Raw genomic sequence first — 27,072 nt, forward strand, 5'->3', positions numbered from 1 at the left:
AAAAAAGTACATCTATATCCATATCTATATACATACATATATATATCATATAAATATATATGCATTTAATTATATATGCATACATATATAATATGTAATATAGAATATATTACATATTATAACCTCATTACTATAAATATTATTTATTTATAATGTTATAAATATTAGTACAATAATATGTTTAATAACATAATATTGTATAGTATATAATTTAATTATTATATATACATATATTAAATATATGCACATATGCATATGTATTTAATTAATTTTTTAAAACCCCAAACAACATTTATTACTTAAATGACTGTCTTTTGGTCAGATGAGGAAAAAACTGAACCTTAAGTATCCAGGGTCCTTTCTTAAGGACAACCACTGTGGCTAGTTTTCTTTTAGGAATGCTCTACCACAAAACTAAATTGAAACCCCTTTTTACTTTTTTTTTATATTTTTTTATTGGTTGTTCACAACATTACAAAGCTCTTGATATATCATATTTCATACATTAGATTGAATTGGGTTATGAACCCCCCAATTTTACCCCAAATGCAGATTGCAGAATCACGTTGGTTACACATTCACAATTTTACATAATGCCCTATTAGTAATTGTTGTATTCTGCTACCTTTCCTATTCCCTACTATCCCCCCTCCCCTCCCCTCCCATCTTCTCTCTCTACCCCATCTACTGTAATTCATTTCTCTCCTTGTTTATTTTCCCATTCCCCTCACAACCTCTTATATGTAATTTTGTATAGCAATGAGGGTCTCCCTTCATTTCCATGCAATTTCCCTTTTCTCTCCCTTTCCCTCCTATCTCATCCCTTTTTTACTTTTTTACTTTGAGACAGGGTGTCACTAAATTCCCTAGGCTGTCCGTGAACTTGAGATCCTCTTGCCTTAGCCTCCCGTGTAGCTGGGTTTACAAGGATGCATCACTACGTTGAGGTAAGTAGTTTCCTAATATGGGTTTTAATAAATTAGAATTAACCAAAATAGTAGCAGAGATCCATTTCTTACTTTCTGATTGAGGCAATATGCTTCCTATTATGACATATGTGAAGTCTTATCTTTGGCAATACTAAAAGACAAGGCCTTATAAAAGGAAACTAGGGTCTACTTATGGTAACCTTGAAGATGGCTGAACATATCAGAAAGTGTAATTTAATATACTGAGGGTGTTTTCCCTTTATATTGTCTTTTGAAAATAGTTTTCTTTCCTTTTAAAATAATTAAATTATCTAAATTATAGCACAGGAATGAAAATGTCCATCTTGGACCAGCACCAAGAAGAATATTTGAAATGCTTTGATTTAAATTGGCATTCTGTGAAGCTGTGGTGCCTTCTGCTAAGAAAATGCCACTGAACATTCTCAACATATGTTGGTACTAGGGAGGGCAATAAAATACTGGCTATATCACTATAATCTAGGGGAGCTAATATGCTTTCTTCCTTTTAAGAACATTTGAGAACATTTGGGAAGGATTCTTTCACCGAGACTCCCACAAGGTTTACCGTCTCACACAGGATTATGTGAATGTCTTTGCACTTCCACACCTATCAAGAAACTGGTGCTTCCTGGGTGTCATGTCATCCGGAAGCTTGTCATCACAGCTCACATTCCATATGAATTCCAAAGATCTTTGTGCTTTTAGATTCACGTGACTCTTAGAACTAAAAATTGCAGGAAATAAGAGAGGTGTGCATATGTCTGCAGGGGGTGGACAGTACCTTTCTGAATGGTGATAAGGGATGGTGCCCACATCTTTTTATCCCCAATTTTTTTTCCATGGATCAGGAATTCCAGGTTAAATATCCAATTCTCCTTTGACTCCCCTGAACAATTTTGCATGAGTCAAGTAAACTCTTTGAGTTGAGTGTGGTGGGCAAACTGTGATCCCAGCTACCTGGGAGGCTGAGACATGAGGATTTGGAGTTTGAAGCTGGCTTGGACAATTTAAGGAGATCCTATCTAAAAATTAAAATAAAAAGGGTCAGAGATATAGCTCAGTGGTATAGCTCTTGCCTAGAATGTGTGAGGCCTAGTACCGAAACAAACAAACAAAAAACAGATGCAATCTTTTGTGGTTCTATCTGCAGCCTATAGCAGAGACAAGTGACTCGGCAAAGTGATTATAGAGAATCCTCTTTGGTCACTTGCCTGCCCTCTTGCCTTCTAATTCTGAAGATGTGTGGAAGGGAAGTGACGCTGATCTTTCTCACATCCTCGTACCTTCCTACAGTCAGCCTCCTGTACCAGCCTCCTCACTTAAGTTGCTGCTAAAGAAGCATTTTTGTTTGTTTATTTGAGGTTCTGGGGATCTAACCCAGGCCTCACATGTGCTGGGCAAGTGCCATAATGACTCATGGCAGCAATAGATGGCTGTTTGGTAGTAACTGGGGGGAAATGAAAGAAAGGAATCTCATGGATTTTATGGGTAAGTTGTTTATCTATGTGGCTTACCAGCAAATATTCTCATAACAGGCTTTGAAAGAAGCCATAAGAACTGTAGGTGGGACACAAGTAAAAAAAAATTTTAAAGAAATGGTATGCAAAACTCACAAAAGGCATTACTGGTTTTTTCCTAGGTCATACCTAAAAGATCATATAAAGAAAACTGTGGGGCTCCAGGGCTGGTGAAGACAAGCAGAGGTGATCAACAGGACCTTCAGGAATATTCTTACAATGCAGAATTTGTCCACACCCAACAGCCAGCAGAGCTTATTAATTCTCAGTTTCCCTTCGCCAATTTCATTTCACACCTCATTTTCTGTTTGGTTACACTGCAGTGCCAAGAGATAGAACCATGTACCCTTTCTCTTGCTACAATCCAACTGCAGTTGTAATTATACATTTATGGAATTATTTGGGTTAAAAACCATCTCCTTAGCTAAAAGGCAAGCTCTGTGAAGGGGGTGGGCGTGGGGGCTTGTCTGTGTTGTCCAATGTGTTACCAGAGTTTTAAAATGCATGAATTAACACATGATCCTAATTGTCCATAGGCCCCAAAGGGAGAAAGTCCATCTAGTTAGAGGTGATCTTCTCCCTTTCAGTCAGTATATGCTTATTGAGCGGCAAGCAAGGTGGGCTGGGCTGGGCATCATAACCAAAACAGCCAAGCTCTCTGCTGAGCCTACACTCAGCTTACGTTATGGAGCATTTCTGGGACAATCAGTCTTGAAACAGAATCTGATGAAGAGTAAGTAGTAGACGCAAGTCTGTGATTTTCCTTCTTCTGAAAAGAGCAGAACCAGAAGAAGGAGCCACGCCCCCCTGTTGCCAGCAGTTCAGTTTGCTCCAGGATTGCTGGAGTTTGGTCTTACTTTTTGCACTGAGGCAAAGCCTGAATGGATAACCAGCAGCCAAGAAACCAAGTCCTTTAGCTACTCGACTTGGAATCATTCTGGGTTTTCATTTTCCCCCCCAAGCTCCGGATCGCCACACTGCCCTGTTTGCCAACCCACGCACTCCCCAGTTAGATCGTCCCAAGATCACTCAGGGACTTTGACCTCAGTCCCTGGCTCACAGGCGGCCGAACGTTCGGGGTGCGTGAAGGATGGTCCTGATCATCCCCTTGGCCCGGGATTGGTGGAACCCACCTTCCAACTCGGCAAAGCCAAGAACCACGTCGGAGGCTTTCCCCTGCCTGTCTTTGACCTCCAGAGCGGTGATGGTGCAGCCCCAGGAAATGATGTCCACTTTCAACAGGTCTGATTGCAGCTGGAACTTCTCCACCGTCCCTCCTCCGGAGGGCAGCTCTCCAAACACTGTTCTGGTCACCGAAACCATGGTGAAAGTTCGGGGCGAGCAGCTACTCTGCGCTCTTAGAACTCCAGCAGCTGAATTTAGGGGCTTACTGCAGGAGGGGCGGGGCTCCGCTCAAGCTCCTCCCCTTCCTTGCCTGGATTTAGCCAGTGACCACTCCTGCCAAGAATATCCTCTGGAGCTTTTCCATATCCCTCCTTTGCCTGAGGTGACAGAAAGGCAAGCCAAGCATTTACTGACCCTGGCTGCACTGTATGTTGGGAATGATAGTCTTTGGGAGGTGAAATTGCATTTTGGAGCCTGTAGTCTTTCAAAACCCAAATCTTGAGTTTGCTGTGTCCCATCCCCTTTTCCTGCACACTTTTTCAGCGTGCAATGATCTGGTCATTATTGTTGATGGCTGATTGTCAGACAAAGTACTGGAAAATGCAGAGAGCAGACTTAGGGACAAAGAGGTAGATCTTGGGGAAAATTCCGGTTAACACTTTGATGCAGAACAAAGAGTACAGAGGTAATTTAGAGGGGGTAGATCATTGCAGGCTTCTTAGCACACTGATTGAAGATCTGCCCTTTTTGTAGCACAGGATGAAACCCTAGACATGGTCCTGATGGAGTCACTGCTGAGGAACCTCCTCAGACTGCTGGCAGGCATTAGCAACCTAGACATGGTCTGGTAGAGGGGTTAGGCCCTTCTTTGGAGGTGATCAGAGATAGCTTCAGACTTTCTTTTCTTCAAGGAGGAGCCATGGGTAGATACCCATTTTGTTTCTGAAGTCCAAAGTTCCTTTAGAAAGGATTAAGGAAACATGTCATTATTGTAGTCCCTATAAAGGTCAAGTACTGTACCTTTGTTGTCTCCTTTACAAGTAGGATGAAGTCCTTAAGTATATACAGATGGGAGAGGAAAGACACTGAGGTCATTGAATTCTTTTCTTGCTTTAGTGGGCCTCATAATTAAAGGCAGATTCCTAGGCCCACTCCTGCAATTTCTGATTCTGGGAACCTAGGACAAGATTCAGGAATTCTTTTTCCCAACACTCCGGTTATGCTAATGCAGATTATTTGGGTCCAGACTTGAAATATTGCTTTAAGGTCTGATAACTAACTCAGGTATTTTCTGCCAAATTAGGCTCTGATGGCAGAGGACTAAACCCTAAAGGACTATGAGATGAAATACAGGCATGTCTGTATTTCTTTGCTAAATGTAGCAACTCCACAAGAGTGTTGGCCCTGGAAAGGAGGTGGATACTAGGAGCCTAGAGACATGTTTTGTTCAATCCCTCTGCATATCTAGCCTTGTGCTTCGCCCTGCATTTGACCTGGTTCCTGGATGCTTCAGACAGTGTCCAATTACACTGTGGTGAGTGCAGAAATCATCTGTGATCAGGAAATCAGGGGAACTGGGATCATGTTCCTGTAATCAGATGCTAATAAAACATAATAACTGTCTCACATCCTTTTCTGCCTGTGTAGCTCAAAGGAGTATTTAGCATTCTTGCTGCAAAGTCTCAATTCTTCATCACTAAACAAGAATTCTAATAGCAAAGGGAAAAAAAAAAAAGACTTTTCAACAGGCTTCAGTCAAGCACAACCTATAATAACAAGAAGACCCAACCAAACAAGTCAAATTACAGACCGCATCACACTCATACAATAACTCAATGCATAGTGAGAAATATACTCATCATATTGGTACTATCTCCCCTTGTCCTCCAAGATCCATGTGGAAGGGCTAAGGTGGAACACATAATAGGTTAGCACTACAGTTGTAATCTACCATTTTTATGGTGAGTGGTAAGAAAGCCTGTTCTTTGTCTAGTGAAAGATATTATCTCATACCTCATGGCTGCTCATTGCAAACATAACCCTGATAAATGGCTGACTGAAGAGTGGTCAAAATTTTTCATTTTTTTGGTATATCCAAAAAGTTGTTCAGGGATATCCAGGACCCTGGCAGATCAACTCTCTCCGCAGGTGGTCCAAGACTGGTATGGCAGCTCTGCTTAATGTCATCTGAGATGTCATTTAAGTTCCTTCTAACTTGTTGTATAACCATCCATAGAATATAATCTGAAGTACATTTAGTTAACAAAGTGTAACTCCATGTCTACAGTCAGAGCAGCAGAATGGAAAGAGAGGACACTGGGAGAAGGAATGTTGGAGAAAGGGCCTGACCCCTCCTTAAGGATATATCCTGAGAGTTCCATGCATCATTCCCCCTCATACTTGTTGGCCAGAACTTGTTAAAATAATCATTTTAAACTGCAGAGTAAGGTTGAAAATGTATAACCTTTATTTTAGGCATTCTATTAAGATAGTATGAAGGAGAAAACTGGGGAATAAGCAGTACTCTGCTACACTCTATCAAAAATTGAGAGTATTTAAATACATGTTTTCTTGGAAACTTGGAGGATTGACATTCCTTCTGTCCTTCATACATAATGAGAACCTGTGACAGATGATGATTCACTTCTGCATGTTGGGCTAGAGACTTGGAGAATCAAAGAGGGAAAGCCTGAAAGAACCTAGATAGAGTCATTATGCCTAGAAGGTAGTAGTACAGTGTGGGAACCACTTTGGTGAAGAGCCTGTCAACAGAAAAATCCAAGCCACATGAGATTTGTTCCCAACCTTCACAGAATTGGATACCATGAAGGACATGGAAAACCCAAGGTGGTCAGCCCAGAACTTGGCTGTCTGTGTCTTGGAAGGAGAGATTGAGCCTGAAATGGAGGAAGGGCTTTCAAGGAGTCATCTCTCTCCCAGCATAGGTACAGTAAGGAATTTCCTTATCCAGAGTGACTGGGAGCAACCTGGGATACCACCCAAGTATTATGTAGCTGAGGTCTTCAGGAATGATCTTGCAGCTGGCAGGTGCTTTCCACTAGTTCATGGGAGTTCTGTAATATAGCTTTCTAGTCCCAGGAAAACTTTTCCCTGGAAAACATAAAACTTTGCTTAAAATAGAAGCACTTGACTGGCTAATTCCACTTGAACTTCTACAGAACATTGGGCCTCAGTTATATCCCTTGATTTTGTGCCATCTTCTACCGAGTTAACCACATCTCTCTCCCTGCAGGGAGGTGAGACAATCATTCAATCCACTTCTATAGTCTGGATTTTATGTGTCTCCCAAATGTTCATGTGGTAAAGGTTTGGTCCCCAGTGAGGTACTATTGGGAGACAGTGGAACTTTTAAGAGGTGGGGCCTAGTGGGAGGTCTTCAGGTCACTGAGGGTATACCCTTGAAGGGATATGGGGGGGCCTTGCTCCTTCCTCTTCCTCTGTTTCTTCATAAACTGTAATTAAAAACCCAATTAGCTATAAGCGGTCTCTTCTTGCACAAGAAGCAGTCCCTGAACCTTAAAATAAATCCCCATGGGCATTGGCATATTTTAATAATTTTAACATACGAAAGTGTTATAATTGGCTTGTTGGAGTGCTTCTGGTTGCAAGTAACTGGGATACCTGTTCACAACAGCAAGTAGCAGTAGGTTAACAAAAGAGTTCTATTTTCTTACATAATGGGACAAAGTTTTATGTGATAGAAAATCCAGAAGTCCAGCACTGGCACAGTAGGAAATCCCAAAGTCCAGCATTGGTGCAATTATTGAGAAATGCTCATAAGACCAGGGCTCTTTCAGTCTTTCTGCTTTGCCCTTCTGAACTTTATGGCTTTTATCCTCATACTCTGTCACCTCATGTCACCAATTGGTTGTTGCATTTCTAGGCCTTACATTGGTTTTCTAGGCAAGAAGAAGGGGGAGAGGCAATAGGGGAAAAAGGAACAGAAGGGTCCTGTGGATTTATCTAATCTTCTTCATCCACAAAGGGATACCTAGGCACAGGGCAGTATTGGATTAGATTAATCATTAGGCAAATAGCAAAGAAGGACTTTGATCGGACATGGGGAAAGAGAATGATAGAATATTCTAGATTAAAAAACTCAAAGTCTCTCCGTGGTTTCCTGCCTAAATGCTTCAGCTAACAGACTGCTCAAATCCAAGAGACCTCTGTTCTTTATGGCACTCTTCTCCTTTTAAATCTCTCCTTCATAATAGACTTTAAAAACATCTTTGTTGAGATATAATTTACATACCATAAAATCTGCCCATGTAAAGTGTACAACTCAAAGGTTTTAATGAATTTAATGAGGCAGTTACTTAGTACCATCAAACAACTAGAACCAAAGGCTTCCCAGTCCAAGGCCTCATCAGAGGTTTGAGAAGCTGTGGAGGGGGAAAAATCCTGCCAGGTAATACCAAAAAAGAAAACTGTGCCTAAACAGAAGTAAGGGAACATCAAAACAAGCTGGTTTGGGGGATGGAGTTAACATACTACTTAAAGTGGAGATTTTACCCTGAGAATTAGAGATTTTGATTGTCATTCATTTGGTTTCAATCACAAACTACTGTTTTCTTTACATTTAGCTATATTTTTTCTCTTTTGCTGTAACAGAAAGACACATTGTACCTGTTTCCCATTAAAAATAATCTATGATCAGGTATGTTGATGGTGCCTATAACCTCAGCTACTTCAGAGGCTGAGGCAGGAGGATTGAAAGTTGGAGGCCAGCCTTGGCAACTTAGTAAGTCCCTGTCTCAAATAAAATAAAATAAAATAAAATAAAATAGGGGCTGGAAATATAACTCAGTTGGTAGAGTGCTTGCCTCATATGCACAAAACCCTGGGTTCAATCCTCAGCACCACACACACACACACACACACACAAATGTTGGGGGTGTAGTTAAGTGAAGCACACCTGGGCTCAATCCTCAGTACCATAAATAAATAAAACAAACATCAGAGACACAATTGGCCTTTCTGCGTATCTATCTTCTACTGTGTTCCTACCTTTCCCCCAAAAGAACCAGATTCATGTCTTTGGTTCGTGCCTGTCCTCAGACATGCTTTTGTAATTGTGCACAAGTTCATATAATTCCTAAACAAAATTGTTTGTGTGCATATTTTTAACTTTTCAAAATGAGGAAAATACTACTGTTTTGCCTATTTGGGAAGTTAAACAGTGGAACAGCTACTTGTCATCTGTGGCACCTGGTTCAGGAATCAAGATGCCAGCAAGGCTCATGTGATTGTATAGGCAAATCACAGTTATTCAGTGCTGCAATGTCAGTTACACAAAAAAAGCACATTGTTTGGACTTATTGTTAATACCTTGGTAGGCCATTTTTAAATGTAGTTAAGCATTCTAGATGTGATTTGGAGTGAAAAATCTTTGCCTTTGTATGTTGAAATTCTATCCCTACGTTGAAGTGCAAATACAAATTTATTTATACAAGAAGAATATGTTATAATTAACTACTATTGTGAAAGCTGTGAATTTTATGTGTATAATTAATAAAAATCATAATTGTTAAATTAGTAAATAGATGGACAGTTAATACAAATATTAAGAGGGCATTAGCCAAATGTCTTCTTTGATATAAGGTGAGTAACTAAGAACAGAGTAGGGAGGAAGAACATGAGAAGATTAACATTAAATAGGGATGAGAGGTGGGAGGGAAAGGGAGAGAGAAGGGAAATTGCATGGAAATGGAAGGAGACCCTCAGGGTTATACAAAATTACATACAAGAGGAAGTGAGGGGAAAGGGAAAAAAAAACAAGGGGGAGAAATGAATTACAGTAGATGGGGTAGAGAGAGAAGAGGGGAGGGGAAGGGAGGGGAGGGGGATAGAAGAGAATAGGAAAGGCAGCAGAATACAACAGAAACTAGTATGGCAATATGTACATCAGTGGATATGTAACCAATGTGATTCTGCAATCTGTATACGGGGTAAAAATGGGAGTTCATAACCCACTTGAATCAAAAAGTGAAATATGATATATCAAGAACTATGTAATGTTTTGAACAACCAACAATAAAAATTTTAAAAAAGAGGGCATTAGCTAGACAATTTAAGGGAGAACAGTTGATTTTTATCAAGTCAATAAATTCTTATAAAATAACAATACAACTTAGAATAATAGAAGTCAGATTATATCACATTTTAGATCATTGTATAATTGTGGGTACCTGCATCCAAAGCAAATAATCTTGAAGAGCTCTGTTTCCCATCTTTTTTATTGATGTATTATAATTATACATAATAGTGGGATTCAGTGTCATGTATTCGCACATGCATGTATATGACCATATGATTTGGTCAATATTGTTCCCTAGTATTTTCCCTTTCCATCCTGCCTCCCTTCCTCTGACCCTTTTCCTCTACTCTTCTGATCTTCCTTCAATTGTGATGAGGTCCCTTTTCCTCTTCTTTTCTCTTTTTTTTCTGTTAGCTTTCACATGCATGGGAAAACATACCATCCTTGACTTTCTGAGTTTGGTTTATTTTCCTTAACCATAATATGCTTTCAAGTCTCATTCTAATTTTCAGTTTTTATATTCCACCTCTATCATGAATTATTCAAGGAAGTTTATTACTTGAGAATCTTTTTCTTTTTCAATGAGCAATTAATTTTTTGATTGTTGGAATTTTATTAAGTGCAGACCAATTATACAGAACAATGGGGTTTGTTATGGCATGTTGTACATGCACAGCACAGTTTGGCCATTTCTGCTCTCATATTCCCCTCCCCTCCATCCCCTTCTTCTCTAATAGTCTCTCTGCTACACTTTTTCCTCCCTAGATTTCACATAAAATGAGAGAAAACATGATATTTTTCTCTTTTGATTCTGACTTGTTTCGCTTAACAAAAGGATCTTGGGATTCTGTCCATATTCATGCAAATGGCATGTTTTCATTCTTCTTTTTGACTGAATAATACTCCACTGTGTATGAATACCAACTTTTCCTTATCTATTCATCTATTGATGGGACCTAACATGAAGGAATCTTTTTCTTTTTATGAGGATAATTAAATTTAAAATAGAATGTCAATCTTCCTTCTTAAAATTTAAACAAGGAAAAACTCCAAAATCATATACACCTATCCAAAATAAATTACTTTTTGATTCAAACATAATAAAGATATATGAAGAAGAAGAAATAGGGAAAAACTAGATGACCCACGAGTAAGTTGCTTCTCTGCAGAGGTCAGTTGCAAGTGAATGTTAATTTAGTAACATACGGGGGCAGATGGTGACTGCAAAAGCAAAATAGTCACCTGATACTGCTCAAGAAATGGTCCTGGTTTTGGGAACGGGACCCCCAGACCAGGGCAGGGTGGTTGGAGGAGGAGCTAGCGGGATGGGGGGAGCGCCCCACCCCTGACTACACCTAGACAGGGACCTCGCCCTGCTGCAGCTCGCGACACAGGTGATCTGGAGAGACTGCAACCCACCACCTCCGGCCTCATCTTCTCCATGCGACCTGGTTGCCCACTTTGTCGCCTCCACCCAGGGCCCGCCCATTTCACTCCTTGGCAAGTTCGGGCTACGCTCCCAGCCCCTGCCTTCCCTGCCAGCGGCGCTGCCCCCCAACACTGCTAGGCGGGGCGTCTGGCCATCGCCTCGACAGAAGCGTCTCTGCTGATCCCGCGGACCTTCCAAGGACCTAGGAGAGGCTAGAAGAGGTCAGTGATGAACTTTTCTAGAGAAAGAGCATCACGAAGACCGCAGTTCAAACAAGGCCTGTCCCAGACCACGCTTCTATTGGAAATAGTAGGCACAGTTTTGTACTGAGCAGAAGTTGAAGGGTCAGCAAAATCTCAGGGGTCATAAGCCACACTCACTGCCTTTAACTAGCAGCAAGCAGAACCCTAACAGCGGATTCTACTGAGTTTGAATCTAGAAACCTTTAGAGCTTCTATTCTGGGACCTAAAGTTAAGATGTGCTTTTGGAAGCATTTCAAGAAGACAGCAAAAGTTTGGAGACAAGAATATATGATTTGAGTAGTATAGTAACATAATTTATTTGTCTTTTTAGATGGAATTTTAATTGTTTCTCACTAATGATAGAGAAACTGATATGAAACTCTAGGAAGAAAAATATGTTTATATCATAAGTGTTTGATGGAATTCATACAACAGTTTGATGTATTAAAACTGTCTCTTGGCATGTATAACTAAAGTACTGTTGTGTTCTATGTACTCAGACTGCCCAAATGTAGCGTTCAACAAGCGCTGAACAACTGTACAGCCGTTGGTTCTTTGCTGTTGTCCTTGTGCACCCGGTTATTCACACTGGCAGAGAAGGAATTTGGGGACCAGACCTAAACAACAGATCTGAGTCCAAGAAGAAGAAGAGGTTTATGATACACAGTGCTTAATTGTGGGTCAGTTTCCTTTAGATGGATATATCCACCACCTGAAAGTCTATTCCATGACAGATACAGGTCAGGGTCACTCATAAAAATATGCCCCAACTGGCTTTTTACTGCTATCTTTGCAGAATGAGGGCATTGGCACCTGAGAATCACTTAAATGTCGGAACAGTGAAGCTGCACAACCACAGGCTCCATCCGGCCTACCTCAGCTTTCACTAAATGTTGTAAAATACTTTATTTTCTTAAGTATTTTTTGGGGGGGGGAGGGGGAGGGGAAGGTGTTTTGTTTTGTTTTCTTCCAGGGATTGAACCCAGGGAACCTTGACCACTAAGCCACATTCCCAGACCTTTTTTAAATTTTGAGACAGCGTCTTGCTACATTGCTGAAACTGGCTTTGAACTTGTGATCCTCCTGCCTCAGCCTCCCCAGCCACTGGGTTTAGAGGTGTGTGCCACTGCACCTCGCTTTCTTCTTCTCCTTCTTCTAAAATATGAAAACCAGATCCTGTAGTTTGTGGTCAAAAGGAAAAACCATAGTAGATGTAAGGGCAGCTGTCACCTGGACTGGGTGAAGAAGGTGTGGATTAGCTGTGCTACCACTTGACCTACTGCTGGCTCAAGCTCTTGAACAGACGCATTGCTTAGTTGCTGGATACGTGGAAACTTCTGAAGCAGACGGGAAGCTCTAACTTTTCCAACTTCTGAGATCTGCTGCACAGTTTGAAGGAGATCTGGGTCAGGGAGCAGAGCCAGTTTCCTCCTGAGGAAAGGGTTCTTTGGATTGCTCTTGTCTTAACTGAACAATGGGGCAGGATGCTTCCATCTGGTTGGCCACTGGAAGAAACATCATCCCAAGGTCCAGCACAGTAAACTTTTGTATAGCTGGGAAGTACTGTTCATTTATCTGTGTTTTTACAACTACTACAATCCCTTGAAACTTACCAGAATTTCTAACTTGAACAAGTCTTTTTCTGTAGCCATTTTCTGCCACCAAATCAGCTTTAGTGACAAAGAATGCAGGATTTTCTGGACAGGTAAAAATCTACAGGTGTCAGGCCATCCTCAAAAACGAGATTAATTTTCCCTTGCATCCCCTGTACCAGCTGAGATCTGTGCCACTTCTCATTAGCTACAACATACCCCAAAGGCATGCGCACAGGGGGCCTATGCCTTCAGGGAGCCCTGTGCCTTTTCCATCAGTGATCTGGACCTAAAGAGGGACATGCAAAATGACACCTGGGCAGGCTCTCCTGCCCAGGGCCCCACATTCCACTTTGAAGCCAAGGGCCTCTTTAGCAGGATCTTGTCTGCAGAGTGGTCTCTAAAAGTCTTAAGAACCCAAGAGATTTTTGTCTTCATGGCTGTGTCCCTCATTTTCAGCACCGCCTGGCCCCTGGTGGCCCAGCTCCACCTGTGCTATAGCTGCTCACTCCAGTCTAGGGCTAGGACCTAGCTGGCAGGGACCCTACTTCTGCCCTAGTCACCATTCATTCTTTGGTGGAGTTAAATACAACTTTGGTGATGTCTTATATGTATTTCTAATTTTTATTGTTACAAATGGCTCCACTATTGAATCAATAAGTTAGTGAATTGATTACTTGATTAATTAATTTGAAACAGGATCTTACTGTGTGACCCATGATTACTTTGCACTTGTGATCTTCCTGCCGCAGCTTCTAAAGAGCTGGGAATACAGTCCTGAGCCAGCACATCCAGCTGGACCTAAACATTTAGTCAACAGTTTGATCTTTTGTTAGTCTGTCTCAGTGTGGAACAACCTTCAGTTTTCACTACCTTCAATATTCTAAGATAGAATTTATGTAAAATATCCCTCAGTTGTATTTTTCTGGTATGTTTCACCATGATCAGACATTATGTTTGAGGAGAAAAGCCTCCCAGAAGAGATTTAGCACTTTTTTTTTTCATTGCATCCTCTCATGTGATCTATAATTTTGATTTCCTCCTTTTTGATGGTGTTAACATTGATCAATGGAGGTAGTATCTGCTGGGATTCTCTTCTGAAATGTTGATCCTTCGCTTTCTAATTCTTGAGTGTTTTGTGGAGAGACAATTGGAGACTATATAGCTATCTGCTTTCCTCATCGAAATTTCCATTTCTTTATTCATCGTATTAGTATGGATCCATGGTTGATTTCACTTAGTGGATGATAATTTTGTATTATTTTTTCTGGAAAATTATATTTCTCTTTGGAAGCTTTTATTTTAATATCTTCAGGATGAAGAAAATCTGTAGGAATCGCATACATAATTTCTTGGATACCTGTCTGTAGTTGTGAATATTTTATTATATTTTCTTCATCCTGTCTGCCTTCCCCATTTCTCAGAGTAATATCAATGTAGATAAATAAATAACTAAATGCTTTCTCCCTGAATCTCTTGTGAGTAGTAGACAGGATGACATTGTACTCCTCAACACTTGTATTTCCTGAAATCAAAGAATGATAATATGATAGCTTAATGTTGACAACCAAGAAATAAAAAATTGGTTCACTCTTAAAACCAAATCAGCAAATCATAAAAAAGAAATAATCTTTTATGCATTATGCCATAAATACCACTAAAATTAATAACGAACTAGCAATCAATAATATTTTAAATATAATTTCAGGTTTATTCTTGTATCTCAGAAGCCATTCTTTCCCTCAGCTGAATATTGACTTTAACTTATTGAATCTTTTGCCAAAATATATATTTGGTACAGTTCTATTAGTGCTACATAATTGAAATAGTCATCTTCAACCCAATTCTTTGCTTGAATTTTTATTTGTGAGATTGGCTCATGTTGTTGAGTTTAGTTTCTCTGGTGGTATGTAGTTCAGCATGGATCCCATATACAATCCATTGATCCCTTTTCCTGTTGATGGAAATATGGTTGATTTTAAAAATTTTACAGTATAATGCTAAGTGAAGTTACACAATCCCCAAAAAACAAATGCCGAATGTTTTCTCGATATAAGGAGGCTTACTCATAGTGGGATAGGGAGGGGGAGCATGGGAGGAATGAATGAATTCTAGATAGGGCAGAGGGGTGGGAGGGAAAGGGAAGGGGCAGGGGATTAGCAAGGATGGTGGAATGTGATAGACATCATTATCCAAAGTTCATGTATGAAGACACGAGTTGATGTCAACATACTTCATATACAACCAGAGATATGAAAAATTGTGCTGTATATATGTAATAAGAAGTGTAATGCATTCTTCTGTCATTTACTTTTTTAAAAATCAATTTAAAAACATTTTACAGTTATAATGTTGCTATATACATTTGTATTTCATGTTGTGAGTGCTTCTCTAACATTTCTACTTGGAGTGGAAGTGACATGCTGGTTCAAACAATGCTATTTTTTCTTATTATACTTTGCCTGCAAGAGCTTATCAATTTTTATGAACTCAAAAGTTTGCCTTTCAACTGATGACTCCCAAATCTATAACTCCAGTTTTGTCCTGTCTCCCACACATCTGACTTCTTTCTCCATCTGCTGTGTAAATATTCTACGAAGGAAAACTGTGAATATGCCACTACCACTGTACACTTATCTTGTCCAAGAAGGAGATAAAAAAATGATTATTTGATTCCTGAAACATCTTATATAATGCCTACATATGGGTATTATGATCCCCATTTTACAGTTGAGAAACAGAAAAAGAGGTCACTCAACTAGAAGGTGGCAGAGCCAGAACTTAAAGCCAGTTATCCTGGCTCCCCAGTTCAGGGTCTTACCCCATTATTCTGATTATTTTTATGCTGTTCTAATAAAAATAAAAGAGTCAGAGCATGTTCTAGTTCTTTGGCTATTATATGCTCTGCTGTTTATCTTCATTCTTGTATCTTTGTCTTTATGTAAGATTATTTTCTTAAGATCCTTGCATATTTTCATTTATAATATCAAATCAAAGTATGGAAAATAAGAATGTTGACACTATTGATCTGTTAATAGATGAATGAATAAAGAAAACATGGTATATACACACAATGGATACTATTCAGTCTAAAGTGAAATGATGTGCTTTGTGCAAATAGATGGATTTAAGACAGCATGTTAGTGAAATAAGGCAGACATGGGAGAACAAGTACTGCATGTTCTCTCAGATGTGGAAGCTAAAATAAGTTGACCTGAAAGTACAATAATGATTGGGAAGAGGAGAAAGGGGTGGAAAAGGGTAGGAGGACAGTTTATTTATTTTGTGTGTGTGTGTGTGTGTGTGTGTGTGTGTGTGTGTGTGTTATTTAGGATGGAGCCCTGGGCCTTGCTCATGTTAGGCAAGTGCTCTACCACTGACCAAGCTACATCCCCAACTCTGGGTGGTTGGATTTGATCAGTGTGTGCTATATGCACATATGGAAATATCACTTTAAACTCCATTAATATGTACAATCAATACAGGTTGATTAAAAGGAAAGTAACACTATTTGAGTGATCCTCTGGAAGGAAGAATCCCTGCATGCTATTTGCTAAAGACCTAACTCATGGTCAAATCGTCCCCGAGCCCTGATTGTAATGTCAGAAAGGAGATGAAGACAATCAAACTGGTCCCACCATCATGAGCACATCTATAAAATGGTATGAATGAAGTGTGGTGTCAGGAGGAAAGTGTGGGGTGCATGTAATAATGTTTGTGTAACCATGCTGCTGTTGACTACCTCCTTGCCTACAGACTGAACAGATATTGGTGAATCTAGGAGATAAATTTTTTCTTCTTTTTTTTTTTGTGTGTATGTATATGGCTTGGGACCTGTTTAAGAGCAATTTGATGCAGTGGTTGCCATGGCAAATGTTTTTCCTAAGAACTAAGTAATTGTTTGAAACTGTTATAATTTACCATTATTTAGTTTCAGAGTGATTTGAATGCTTTCACTTTCCCCTCTCATTTAAACATTTTATCTTTATCAGAATTCCTTTTTTTATCTTTTCTTGGGGACAAAAAAATACCTCATTAAGGATAATAGTGGAATTATATTCATTTTCTTCTAAAGAAAATCCTGTATGTGCTTTCTATTTTTTTTTTTTTTTTTGCCTGTAAGACATAAGACATCTGACACTGGATTCACATTTTAGGATCTTTTAAACCAGGCAACAGACCTCAGTCTTCAAGAGTTCAGGAAAAAAGGGCAATTGAACTGCTTACCATGGAGGAGGTATTTGTGAATGCTTATAATATAGATGTGTTCAATGACATCATAATGCAACCATCCATCACTCAAACTCTAAAAGACAAATTTATTTTTTCTGTATTTTATATTGGTGCATTATAATTATTAATAATGGTGGGATTTGTTTTTACCTATTCATACATGCATATGATATAGTAATATAATTTAGTCAATATCCTTCCCCAGTATATTTCCCCTTCCTCTCTTCTTCTCCCTCCCCCTTGTGCCTTTCCTTTACTCTACTGATTTCCCTTTGATTTTCATGAGATCTCACCTGCCCCCAATTTTTATTTTCCTTTTTCCTCACTAACTTCCACATATGAGAGAAAACATATGACGCTTGACTTTCTGAATTTGGCTTATTTCACTTAATGTAATGTTCTCAAGTTCTACGCATGTTCCTTCAAATGACCTAATCTTATTTATCTTTATGGCTGAATACAATATCATTGTGTGGGGCTGGGGTATAGCTCAGAGCACTTGCCTAGCATGTGTGAGGCACTAGGTTTGATCCTCAGCACCACATAAAAAAAATAAAAAATAAATAAAATAAAGGCATGCTGTCTGTCCATCTACAACTATTAAATTTTTTTTTAAAAAAATGTCATTGTGTATAATGCCATGTTTTCTTTTAATCCATTAATTCTTTAAAGGACACCTAGGCTGGTTCCGTGATTTGGTATTGTGAATTGTGCAGCTATAAATTTAGATATGCATATATTACTATAGTATGCTGACTTAAATTCTAAAAGAAAAAATTTAGGTACAGTTTTACAGTATAGGTGAGTTCTTTAGCTGTGGTGGCAGCATCGATTACCCTGAGTTCTGAGGCTTATGCTATTACTGACTCAGGGATCCCAAGACAGTGAAGTATCCTCCCGAAGAAAAGGACTCAAACACAAAACTAACACCAAGAACTTAAGTGGATACAAACAGGATTGAGAAACATCAAAGAGGAGAATTTTTGTTGAAACTATACACTCAAAACAATATCTAACCCAGCTAAGCCAAAAATGTTCAGGGATATTTTAATCACATGGCCAGATATTTCCCATGTATTCTTTTAGGATAATCTTTGCTTTTGTCCCTCAAAAATCTGGTTATTTTCTAAAGTGATATTATATGTTCTTTTTTTTTTTCTGAACACCCTTCTTTTCTAGGATGCACAACAGTCTACCCATTACCTGGACACCCATTGGTCTCTCTTTCTTGTTTTTTCTTCCACCTGTCCTCTCTTTATCCCTCCATTTCTTTCTTCCTCCATTATTAGTTTTAGACCATCCCAAGGAAATCATCAAAGGTAGAAATATTCAAAATTCTTTTCCTGGAGCATTTTGAGGTTCTGGGACTGACCTTGAGTATGTGGCACATGTGACTGGCCTGGGTTTTGTGGGCTAGAGGTCCTAATAAGGGGCTCCCACCAGCTTCTCATAGTCTCTAAAATATCAGGAGTTATGTTCATGTTGGTTTTCAGAAATCAGAATATTCCTTGGAAAGGTAAATCATCAAAATGATGACTTATTAGATAATTTTCCATGTTTGACATCTGGCAGGGAACAAGAGTTTTAAAAATTATGACACACATAAGTTAGAAAGGATACTGGGAGATCTGATGGCAGAAGGAAAGGAACTTCGCTGCACTTTTGCCTAGATGAGCCCCTACCATAATTAAGGGCAGTCTTTATGTACCCTCCCTCTCCCAATCCCAGAATTTTTTAAACCTTCCTTTCTATTCTTCCTTCTTTCCTTCTTCCTAATGTATAAAGCTCAAAAGGTTTTGGTCCATAAAAAAATAATAAAGAATTGACAAATGAGGGGAAAGTCACTTACACCACGTAGGAAATTTCCCCTAACAGAATTTTTTCAGTAAAATTTTCCTATATCGATGTTCATAGCAGCACAATTCACGATAGCAAGATTGTGGAACCAACCTAGAAGCCCTTCAATAGATGAATGGATTAAAAAATGTGGCATTTATACACAATGGAGTATTACTCTGCAATAAGAAATGACAAAATCATAGAATTTGGAGGGAAATGGATGGCATTAGAGCAGATTATGCTAAGTGAAGCTAGCCAATCCTTAAAAAATAAATGTCAAATGTCTTCTTTGATATAAGGGGAGTAACCAAGGACAGGGTAGAGACGAAGAGCTGGAGAAGAAGAATAACATTAAACAGGGATGATAGGCGGGAGGGAAAGTGAGAGTTAAGGGAAATTGCATGGAACTGGAAGGTGAGCCTCAGGGTTATACACAATTACATATAAGAGGAAAGGAGGAGTAGGAGAAAAATTATATAAGTGGAAGAAACGATTTATAGTAGAGGGGATGGAGAGAGAGTAGGGGAGGGGAGGGGAGGGGAGGGGTGAGGGGACAGTGGAGAATGGGATAGACAGCAGAATACATCAGTCACTAGAAAGGCAATTTGTAAATCAATGGAAATGTAACTGATGTGACACAGCAATCTGTATACGGGGTAAAAATGGGAGTTCATAACCCACTTGAATCAATCTGTGAAATATGGTATAATAAGAACTATGTAATGTTTTGAACAACCAACAATAAAATAATTAAAAAAAATTTTCCTTTAGTGAGTCTTTATGTTAGGAAAAAAAAATGCCCTTTGGAAACTAGTTGAATTACCCTATTTAAAAAAAAAAATCTAACTAAACATTACTAAACTGTGGTTTCACTAAACAATGAAGTTTCCTAAAATGATATTATGTCTCACTAGCAGTGGCACCCGCTTAAACAAACTCTCCATGGATTGTCCTGCGTTGCTTGAAGGTTCAGGGCAAAACTCCTGCCAAATTTTGTAAGATAACAATCAAATACAGAATGACCTTGATAGATCCTTTTCTTATTTTAGGAAACCCACATTCTGCTTTGAGAAAGGTCAAACTCAGGGCAAAGCTACAGCTGGCTTCTTTATTGGTCTTTTACAAGCTTTTCACCTGATAAAGGATGTAATGAGGTCAAAGGGGAAATTGTTTTATCTTGAGATTTTACAATTTCATCATAAAGTACCTAATCCTTTGGGTCAATTATTTCTGGATTTCTATTATTTTGTTACTGATTAGTTGATGCTAAATTTAAAAAAAAAAAAATGCCTTACTGGGGATTGAACTCAGTGGTACTGAGACCGGGCAAAAAGACAGTCAGTGTAGACAATGAATGATTGGGTCAAGAAGATGGGTCAAGGAAATAGAAAGCTAATACTTCTAGAGCACATCCCCCTCCTCTTCACCTGTTGTCAAGGTCCTCTGTCTCCAGGGAATTGTTCCTCCCAAGACAGGGTTGTTAAAGAGTACCCTCTTCCTGCCTTTCTGGGCAGAGATGGAAAATAGGGAGTGGTACCCCCTGAACTTTTGGTCATGTAGGCAGGGGAGGAGGGGACAGGAGAAGAAAGGAAACCTGACATCTATAAAAGGGGCAGGACACTCCCCACACTCTCGGGGCACCAGCTCTGGACCCCCTCCTCTCCAGAGGAGTTCCCGTTCTCTCTATTCTGTGCTTTAAATAAAACTTTTTGCTCTTGCCTCTGCATTTCTTGGCGGGGGGGCTCTCTGGGATTGTCCTGGAGGCCTGGAGGTAAGCTCCCCTATACCGCGCATCTTTCTGAGGTGCACCTTTCTGCCACTTTCTTTTCTTTCTGGAGGACAATAATGGGCATCTGTTGGCTAATTAAGTGCAGTTCATGCAAGCTGCCATTCTGCAAAACTAGGGTGACAGAGTTCATGGCCTAGGTGGCTACCAATCCCTGTCCTGCGCTTCAGGCATGTTGAGTTTTGCCAAAGCCATTTCTCACTATCCAATCCAGGCTTGGAGCATATCTGTCCTGACACAGTGTCTCTAATGCTGGTCTGCATTTGGATGCAAGGAGATGGACAAAGGGTTGGAACAACTTCGAGATTCTGGCTGGGGCCACTCTCCAATGAATCATAAAGATTTCTCCCTGGACCTCTTCTCCGACTGCCCTTATGGGTGCTCGATCAAGTGGCCCTGAGCAAAAGCCCCCGTGACATATACCTCTGCAGAAGCCAAACTCCACTTTCCCATGTTCATTTCTCCCCTCCACTCACTGATCAGACTCCAGCCATAGAGACATAAGGAAATGCCTAGGTTCCCTTTGTTTGCATATTAAGCCTTTACAAGACAGAAGGGATTCCCATAGCTGTTTCTGTGCTCCTGTGTGCTCCGCAAGCTTCTTTGAATGCAAAAAGGGAGATTTAAGCCCTCAGCCTTCTGAACATTCCTTTGGCCCACAGAGAGCATAAACTCTTTTTCTCTTTTTCCAGCTTTTTCCCCCTAGTGTTTTGCTGCTGCCAAACATGGTCTTCATACAAACTCTCTGATAGAGAATCATGGCCATCAGAGGAAATATGAATTTTAATATGCTCAGCCTGTTCTGTAAAAAGGAAGGAAATAATCTGAGGCTTCTATATGTAGGCCTAAGGACTTCCTTGTTTAAAAAACTCAAATTGTGCCAAACATGTAAATTAAATTCAACTATGATCCTTGATTCTAAGTGAGGCCAAATTCTACACCCCCCAAAAAAGTTCATTAACACAGACAGATCAAGATTCATTACAAAAAGGGGTCCCATGTTCTCCCAGGGATTACAAATCACATGGTATGGATGGATAATCTGAGGTTTGCATCATTTTCATGGCCACCCATGAAAAAGCCCACGGGTTATGACCACACACTGGTGATGTAGCAGTTAAATCCAGAGTTCATCCATGGAAGGAGGGATGGAAACTGGTGGCCACTAGAGGGTCCAGCACTGGGGAGACATCCTCTAGCCAAAGAGACAGTTCCTTGGTGCAGGCACTTATGGGTTCTGTTCTTTTTTGTGCAGTTCATGTTGTTGTTCAGAGGGGAGCCTCATCCTCAAAAGTATTAATGGGAGATTATGTCTCATAATTTTATGCATCCAAACCTGGTCTGATTACCAACTGGGTAATGGAAAAATAATGGTTAAAATGCCCTACACATGAGGTTCTGCTCAAAACAAGCAGCTTCCCTTTTTAGCTTCTGCCAGATTTCTCTCTCTCCAAGGCTTGCATTTGAAAGGTAAATTGCAGAGGCTTACAACGTTTGCAAGATTTCCAAGTCTTGCAGAGGACCAGTTTGAGCCAAAGGAAAGAAAGGAGTCACTTTTAAAAGTCACTGTGGGACCTAAATAGTTGGCTATCTTACCTGCTCTCCATTCTACCACCTACTTTCTTAATATAGCACAGGGAGGGAAAATGGAATGATCTCATAATACAAGTCTTCTTTACCTTGAAAATCTTTGCTTGAGGATTTCAGGACTCTTACATTCTTTGAATGCCTGAACTGATTCAAATCTGAGTGAACTCTGATATAATAGAGATGTATGCTCCTTTTCTAGAGTAATTACATTTATATCATTTTTTAGGACTCCTGTTTTTAAAAATTCTATATTTTTGAGCTCACAATTTTATGGTAAATTAATAATATATTAATTAACATATTTTCTGATCAGCTTATTTTATGTAATTATAGAGGATTTTTACACTGTCTTTGTTCAGATGTCCACTTTTCAAGGGTTAGCTCTCAAATACATTGGAAAATCTCCTTTAAAAAAAAGTTCTAAGAGCTGTCGGTGGTGCACACCTGTAATCCCAGAAGCTTGGGAGGCTGACGCAGGAGGACTGAGAGGTCAAAGCCAGTCTCAGCAACGATGAGGCACTAAGCAACTCAATGAGACCCTGTCTCTATAAATAAAACACAAAATAGGGCTGAGGATATGGCTGAGTGCCCCTGAGTTTAATCCTCAGTAAACCTCCCCAACAACAACAAAAAAGTCCTAAGGACATAAACTTGGTGATGTTGGGAATAAATCTCATAGCCTTTGATTTTACTGACCACAGTGGCAGACTTTACACCTAGCATTTCCAATTGTATAGGCCTGTCCTATATTTAAGTCATAATGTAAAAGTCTGATAAGCTCTATTTTAATTTCTAACATTTAAATCTAATAGAGGCTTTAATAAACATCTGTAGAATTTTCTCCTACCTTTGGAGATCTATTTACAAAAAGTTACAAGATGTTTGTTTCCTGTCCATTTTTTGTATGTGTGCACACATGTGTATTGTTGTGTCTATATATGTGCTTGTGTCAATATATATTGAACACCGTATCAAAATTGACATAAATGAGCACTCATAAATCAAAATTTAAATAAGAAATGAATCCAAATAACTTTTAGTCCATATGCCTTAAAAAAAAGTTCAATTTAAATTAGGTAAATAGATGAGAGTAAAGATGTCTTTAAAATTACTAACTCAAGTTCTTCTAGGTGGTCAGACAATTAACAGTGTTGGTTTCTATAAAATATCCAGACTGTAATATCCATTGCTTCTAGGATTTTTCTTCAACAGGGAAGAGATGGCTAATATTGTTAACTGTATTTGTCTGATATCTTGGTTTTTGCAGTTAATAATGAGTAAATTAGATTTAACATAAATGCGATTATTCTTCATAAATGTGTTTGTTAAAGGAGACATCTGATTAATTTGCAAAGTAAAATGCTAAAACAACAACTGCTAAATATAAAATCAAGTACTTTGACTTCTTAAATTCCATAAGGTAATATATTTAAACATTATGTGTGTCTTCATAAATGAATAAATGTAAAAGGTTTAATATCATTTTCTGTGTTTTCACAAAAAAACAAGGTCGTTAAGAGTTAAGATTCTATCAGATGTAATTGTATATACTAAGAACACTGGGTTTTAATTAAAGTACCATAAACACAAGGTATTTCATCTTATTAAGGTGGAGTAATTTGTCTAAATTCAGAAATTTTATATAAGGAGTGTTTCTGAAAATAAATTTAAAAGGGGGTCAACAGCTAAGAAAGAGATATAAGAAGTTTCTAGATATGTAAATATATTTTAGTATGGAAAATAGAAGGAAAAAGAAATGTTTCTGGATAACAATGTCTTTGTATGGTAGAGCAAAAAGTTGTAGAATGTCTAAGTTGCAAAGGGTTTGTGGAGGGTAAATCTCAAAAAGTTTGTGTGTAACTAAGTTGGATATACATAATTAATACAACCAATTAAAGTTATTTAAAGCTTTAAAGCTTTTTCATAAGGTCAAATATTTCCTAAAGTACTGATATAAACCAAAGTTTAATCCTCTATGTTTTGAAGTAGCTTAATCTGCTTTTATCTATCAAGATAATTTCTTGTGTCTGTTAAATTTATCAGTTAGAGAAACTAGTCTTAAAGTAATTAGGATTTGTATGACTGGTTAAATAACAACTGTTATTTTAGAGTATAAAACTATTCTATAGATTCTAAATTTTTATTTAAAAGCTAAACTTGGTTAATATAAGAACATCAGTATAATTGCTTGTTTGTATACTAAATGTGTCTTTGTCTACTAAATGTATTCATGTCTTCCAAGTATGCAAATCTTCAAAACATAAGATTTAGAAGAATATATTACCAAGCCGGTGTTCTTCAAACTGAAGTTTGAAGTAAAGATTTGGGGTTATAAAAACTATGTTTGTTAGTTCATAGCTATTATACAAACTCAATGTTTTTGCTCTCATTAATTTTATTTTGTATTTTCCTTATAAATGTTAGAACCATTGTCTGTTATTATATTGCAAAAGTATAAGTTTTTTTTTAGAATTGTAGTTTTAGATGGACAGAATGCCTTTATTTTATTTATTTTTAAGTAGTGCTAAGGATTGAACCCCAGTGCCTCACACATGCTAGGCAAGTGCTCTGCAATTGAGCTATAGCCCCATCTCAAAAAAGTGTAACTTCTAATATAACAACCTGAGTTACTTTGAAACAATAGGACATCACCTATAGGAAAGACAGGATGTAAGGTTAACTTCCAGTACTAATGTTGATTCCCAATTAAATGAAAGGGGAAATAACTACAAAGTTATAGACATTAAAGGTAATCCCAGTACTCTTGGTTTAAAACTGGATTGCTGGATGTTTAAAACCAAGATTTAGAGACTAAAGGAAGTAAAAGAGCCAAGAAGAAAATAGCCAATATTTGGCTCTTGCCCTCTGAGTCAGCTTGGACTCAGGGAACAAGGGGACTTCTCTAAGTACTTTGTAACTCTGGGTCACATGATCAGGAGAATCAAAGAGACCCTGGAGAACAGAAAGCTGACCAGTGTACATGCTGCAAAGAGGAGGGTCCTTGGAGAAGGAAGTGTTCCTGATGCTTCCAAGAGAAGCCATGTGGTCAACAAGACCCTGACCAATCCTGGAAGATGGCACTAGTGGAGTCAAGAGGCTCCTCACAAGTTCCCAAGAGTGCCCCCTGAGAAAACTCAGCTGACTCTTAACAATAGATAGGAACAAGGTCAATTTGACCAGCTTGGTCTTAAACACCTAGCAAAATAAGTTACAGCCAAAGAACAGCCATATATGGGCATTTAAAAGGAAAGACAAGGGCTGGGGATGTGGCTCAAGCGGTAGCGCGCTCGCCTGGCATCTGTGCGGCCCAGGTTCAACCCCCAGCACCACATACAAACAAAGATGTTGTGTCCGCCGAAAACTAAAAAATAAATATTAAGAATTCTCTCTCTCTCTGTCTTAAAAAAACAAAAAAGGAAAGACAATACTTCTTTTAATGTAACTTAAGATATTTACTTGTGTCAGCCCCACCAAGAGTAAGTAGATTAGAGGCTACAAAAGAGGGATTCCTAGACAGGAGTGTCTAATAACTATCAAGAAAGTATCAGAGTCAACAGCTTTTTAAAATCAATTTAGGGCCTACAAATCTTCCTAACCTCCTATATAGACAGACTTGATCTGTTTGCTAGCCCTAAGTGACAGTAAATAAAGGGATCTTTACTAAACACAGAAGATATGCCAATAAAAATGTATTTTACAAAAATAAGATGACATTAGATATCTTACCTACATCTTATGGAGCATCTGTGACATTATTAAGACTGTATTGTGTTTTCATTCCTGACAACTCTGAGAATGTAACTAATATCCTTAATATCCCCAAACAGGTCATTTCCTCACTAGCCTTGTCATGGGAACAATTTTTTTTTTTTTTTTTTTAGCTCTTGCACCTCCTGGTAAAAATTCCTGGTTTCTATCCTCATCATGATATTCATTGACATGTCCCAGACTCTTTGTCATTTATTTTGTATTAAATGCATTCCAATACTCATGTCTTTTTGTTTCTCTCGTAGAAGCACCCACCTCTTAGATGACTTCACAACTGTTCTTTCCAAACCAGACTTTCATCACGGACCCTTCAACTGACCCACCCACAGCATTTCTAAAAGGGAAACCCAAACTGCTTGCCCCACATGGCCCCCTCTCATCCTGAAGCAGCCAAAGTGGTTATTACTCATTTCCTCTTAGAGCAGTAAGAGTTCCCTTAATCAGAGAGGGGATTATGACCAGGGCAAAAGACAGTCAGTGTAGATAATGAGGCTGGGCACAGTGGCACATGCCTGTAACCCCAGCGGCTCAGGAGGCTGAGGCAGAAAGATCGAAAGTTCAAAGCCAGCCTCAGCAAAATCAAGGTGCTAAGCAACTCGATGAGACCCTGTCTCTAAATAATACAAAATATTATTTTGTATTATTTGCTGGGGATGTGGCTCAGTGGCCGAGTGGCCTTGAGTTCAATCCCTGTACACCCCCCAAAAAAGTATAGATAGTGAAGTATTGGATCAGGAAAATGGGGGTTGATTCAAAAGGAAACAGAATACCTAATACCTCCAGAACACTTCCTCCTCCTCCTCACCTGTTGCCAAGGTCACCTGCTTCCAGGGAATTGTTCCTCCCAATAAGAAATTTTTAATGAGTACCCCCTTTCTGCCTTTCTAGTCAGATATGGAAAATACAGAGATATTCCTTCCCTGTATGGCTCTCTTCCTGCCC

General features: G+C 38.9%; 1 protein-coding gene and 1 pseudogene across 2 annotated transcripts in view; both read right to left on the reverse strand.

Moving 5' to 3' along the window:
• Positions 1-3,827, reverse strand: part of LOC308632565 (galactose mutarotase-like) — a 43,468-nt gene extending 39,641 nt beyond the window's left edge. Inside the window, exon 1 of the mRNA XM_081264769.1 lies at positions 3,601-3,827. Coding sequence (XP_081120895.1) covers positions 3,601-3,790 — 190 coding nt within the window. The 5' untranslated portion in view covers positions 3,791-3,827. The remainder of the gene's footprint in view (positions 1-3,600) is intronic.
• Positions 3,828-12,548: 8,721 nt separating this feature from the next.
• Positions 12,549-13,144, reverse strand: LOC308632807 (Fanconi anemia core complex-associated protein 24-like; annotated as a pseudogene). The gene has a single exon. The product of its transcript is annotated as a Fanconi anemia core complex-associated protein 24-like (transcript).
• Positions 13,145-27,072: the final 13,928 nt, after the last annotated feature.

The sequence above is a fragment of the Spermophilus citellus genome, assembly GCF_964194105.1.
Source record: "Spermophilus citellus genome assembly, chromosome: 13".
Taxonomy (NCBI): Eukaryota; Metazoa; Chordata; class Mammalia; order Rodentia; family Sciuridae; genus Spermophilus; species Spermophilus citellus.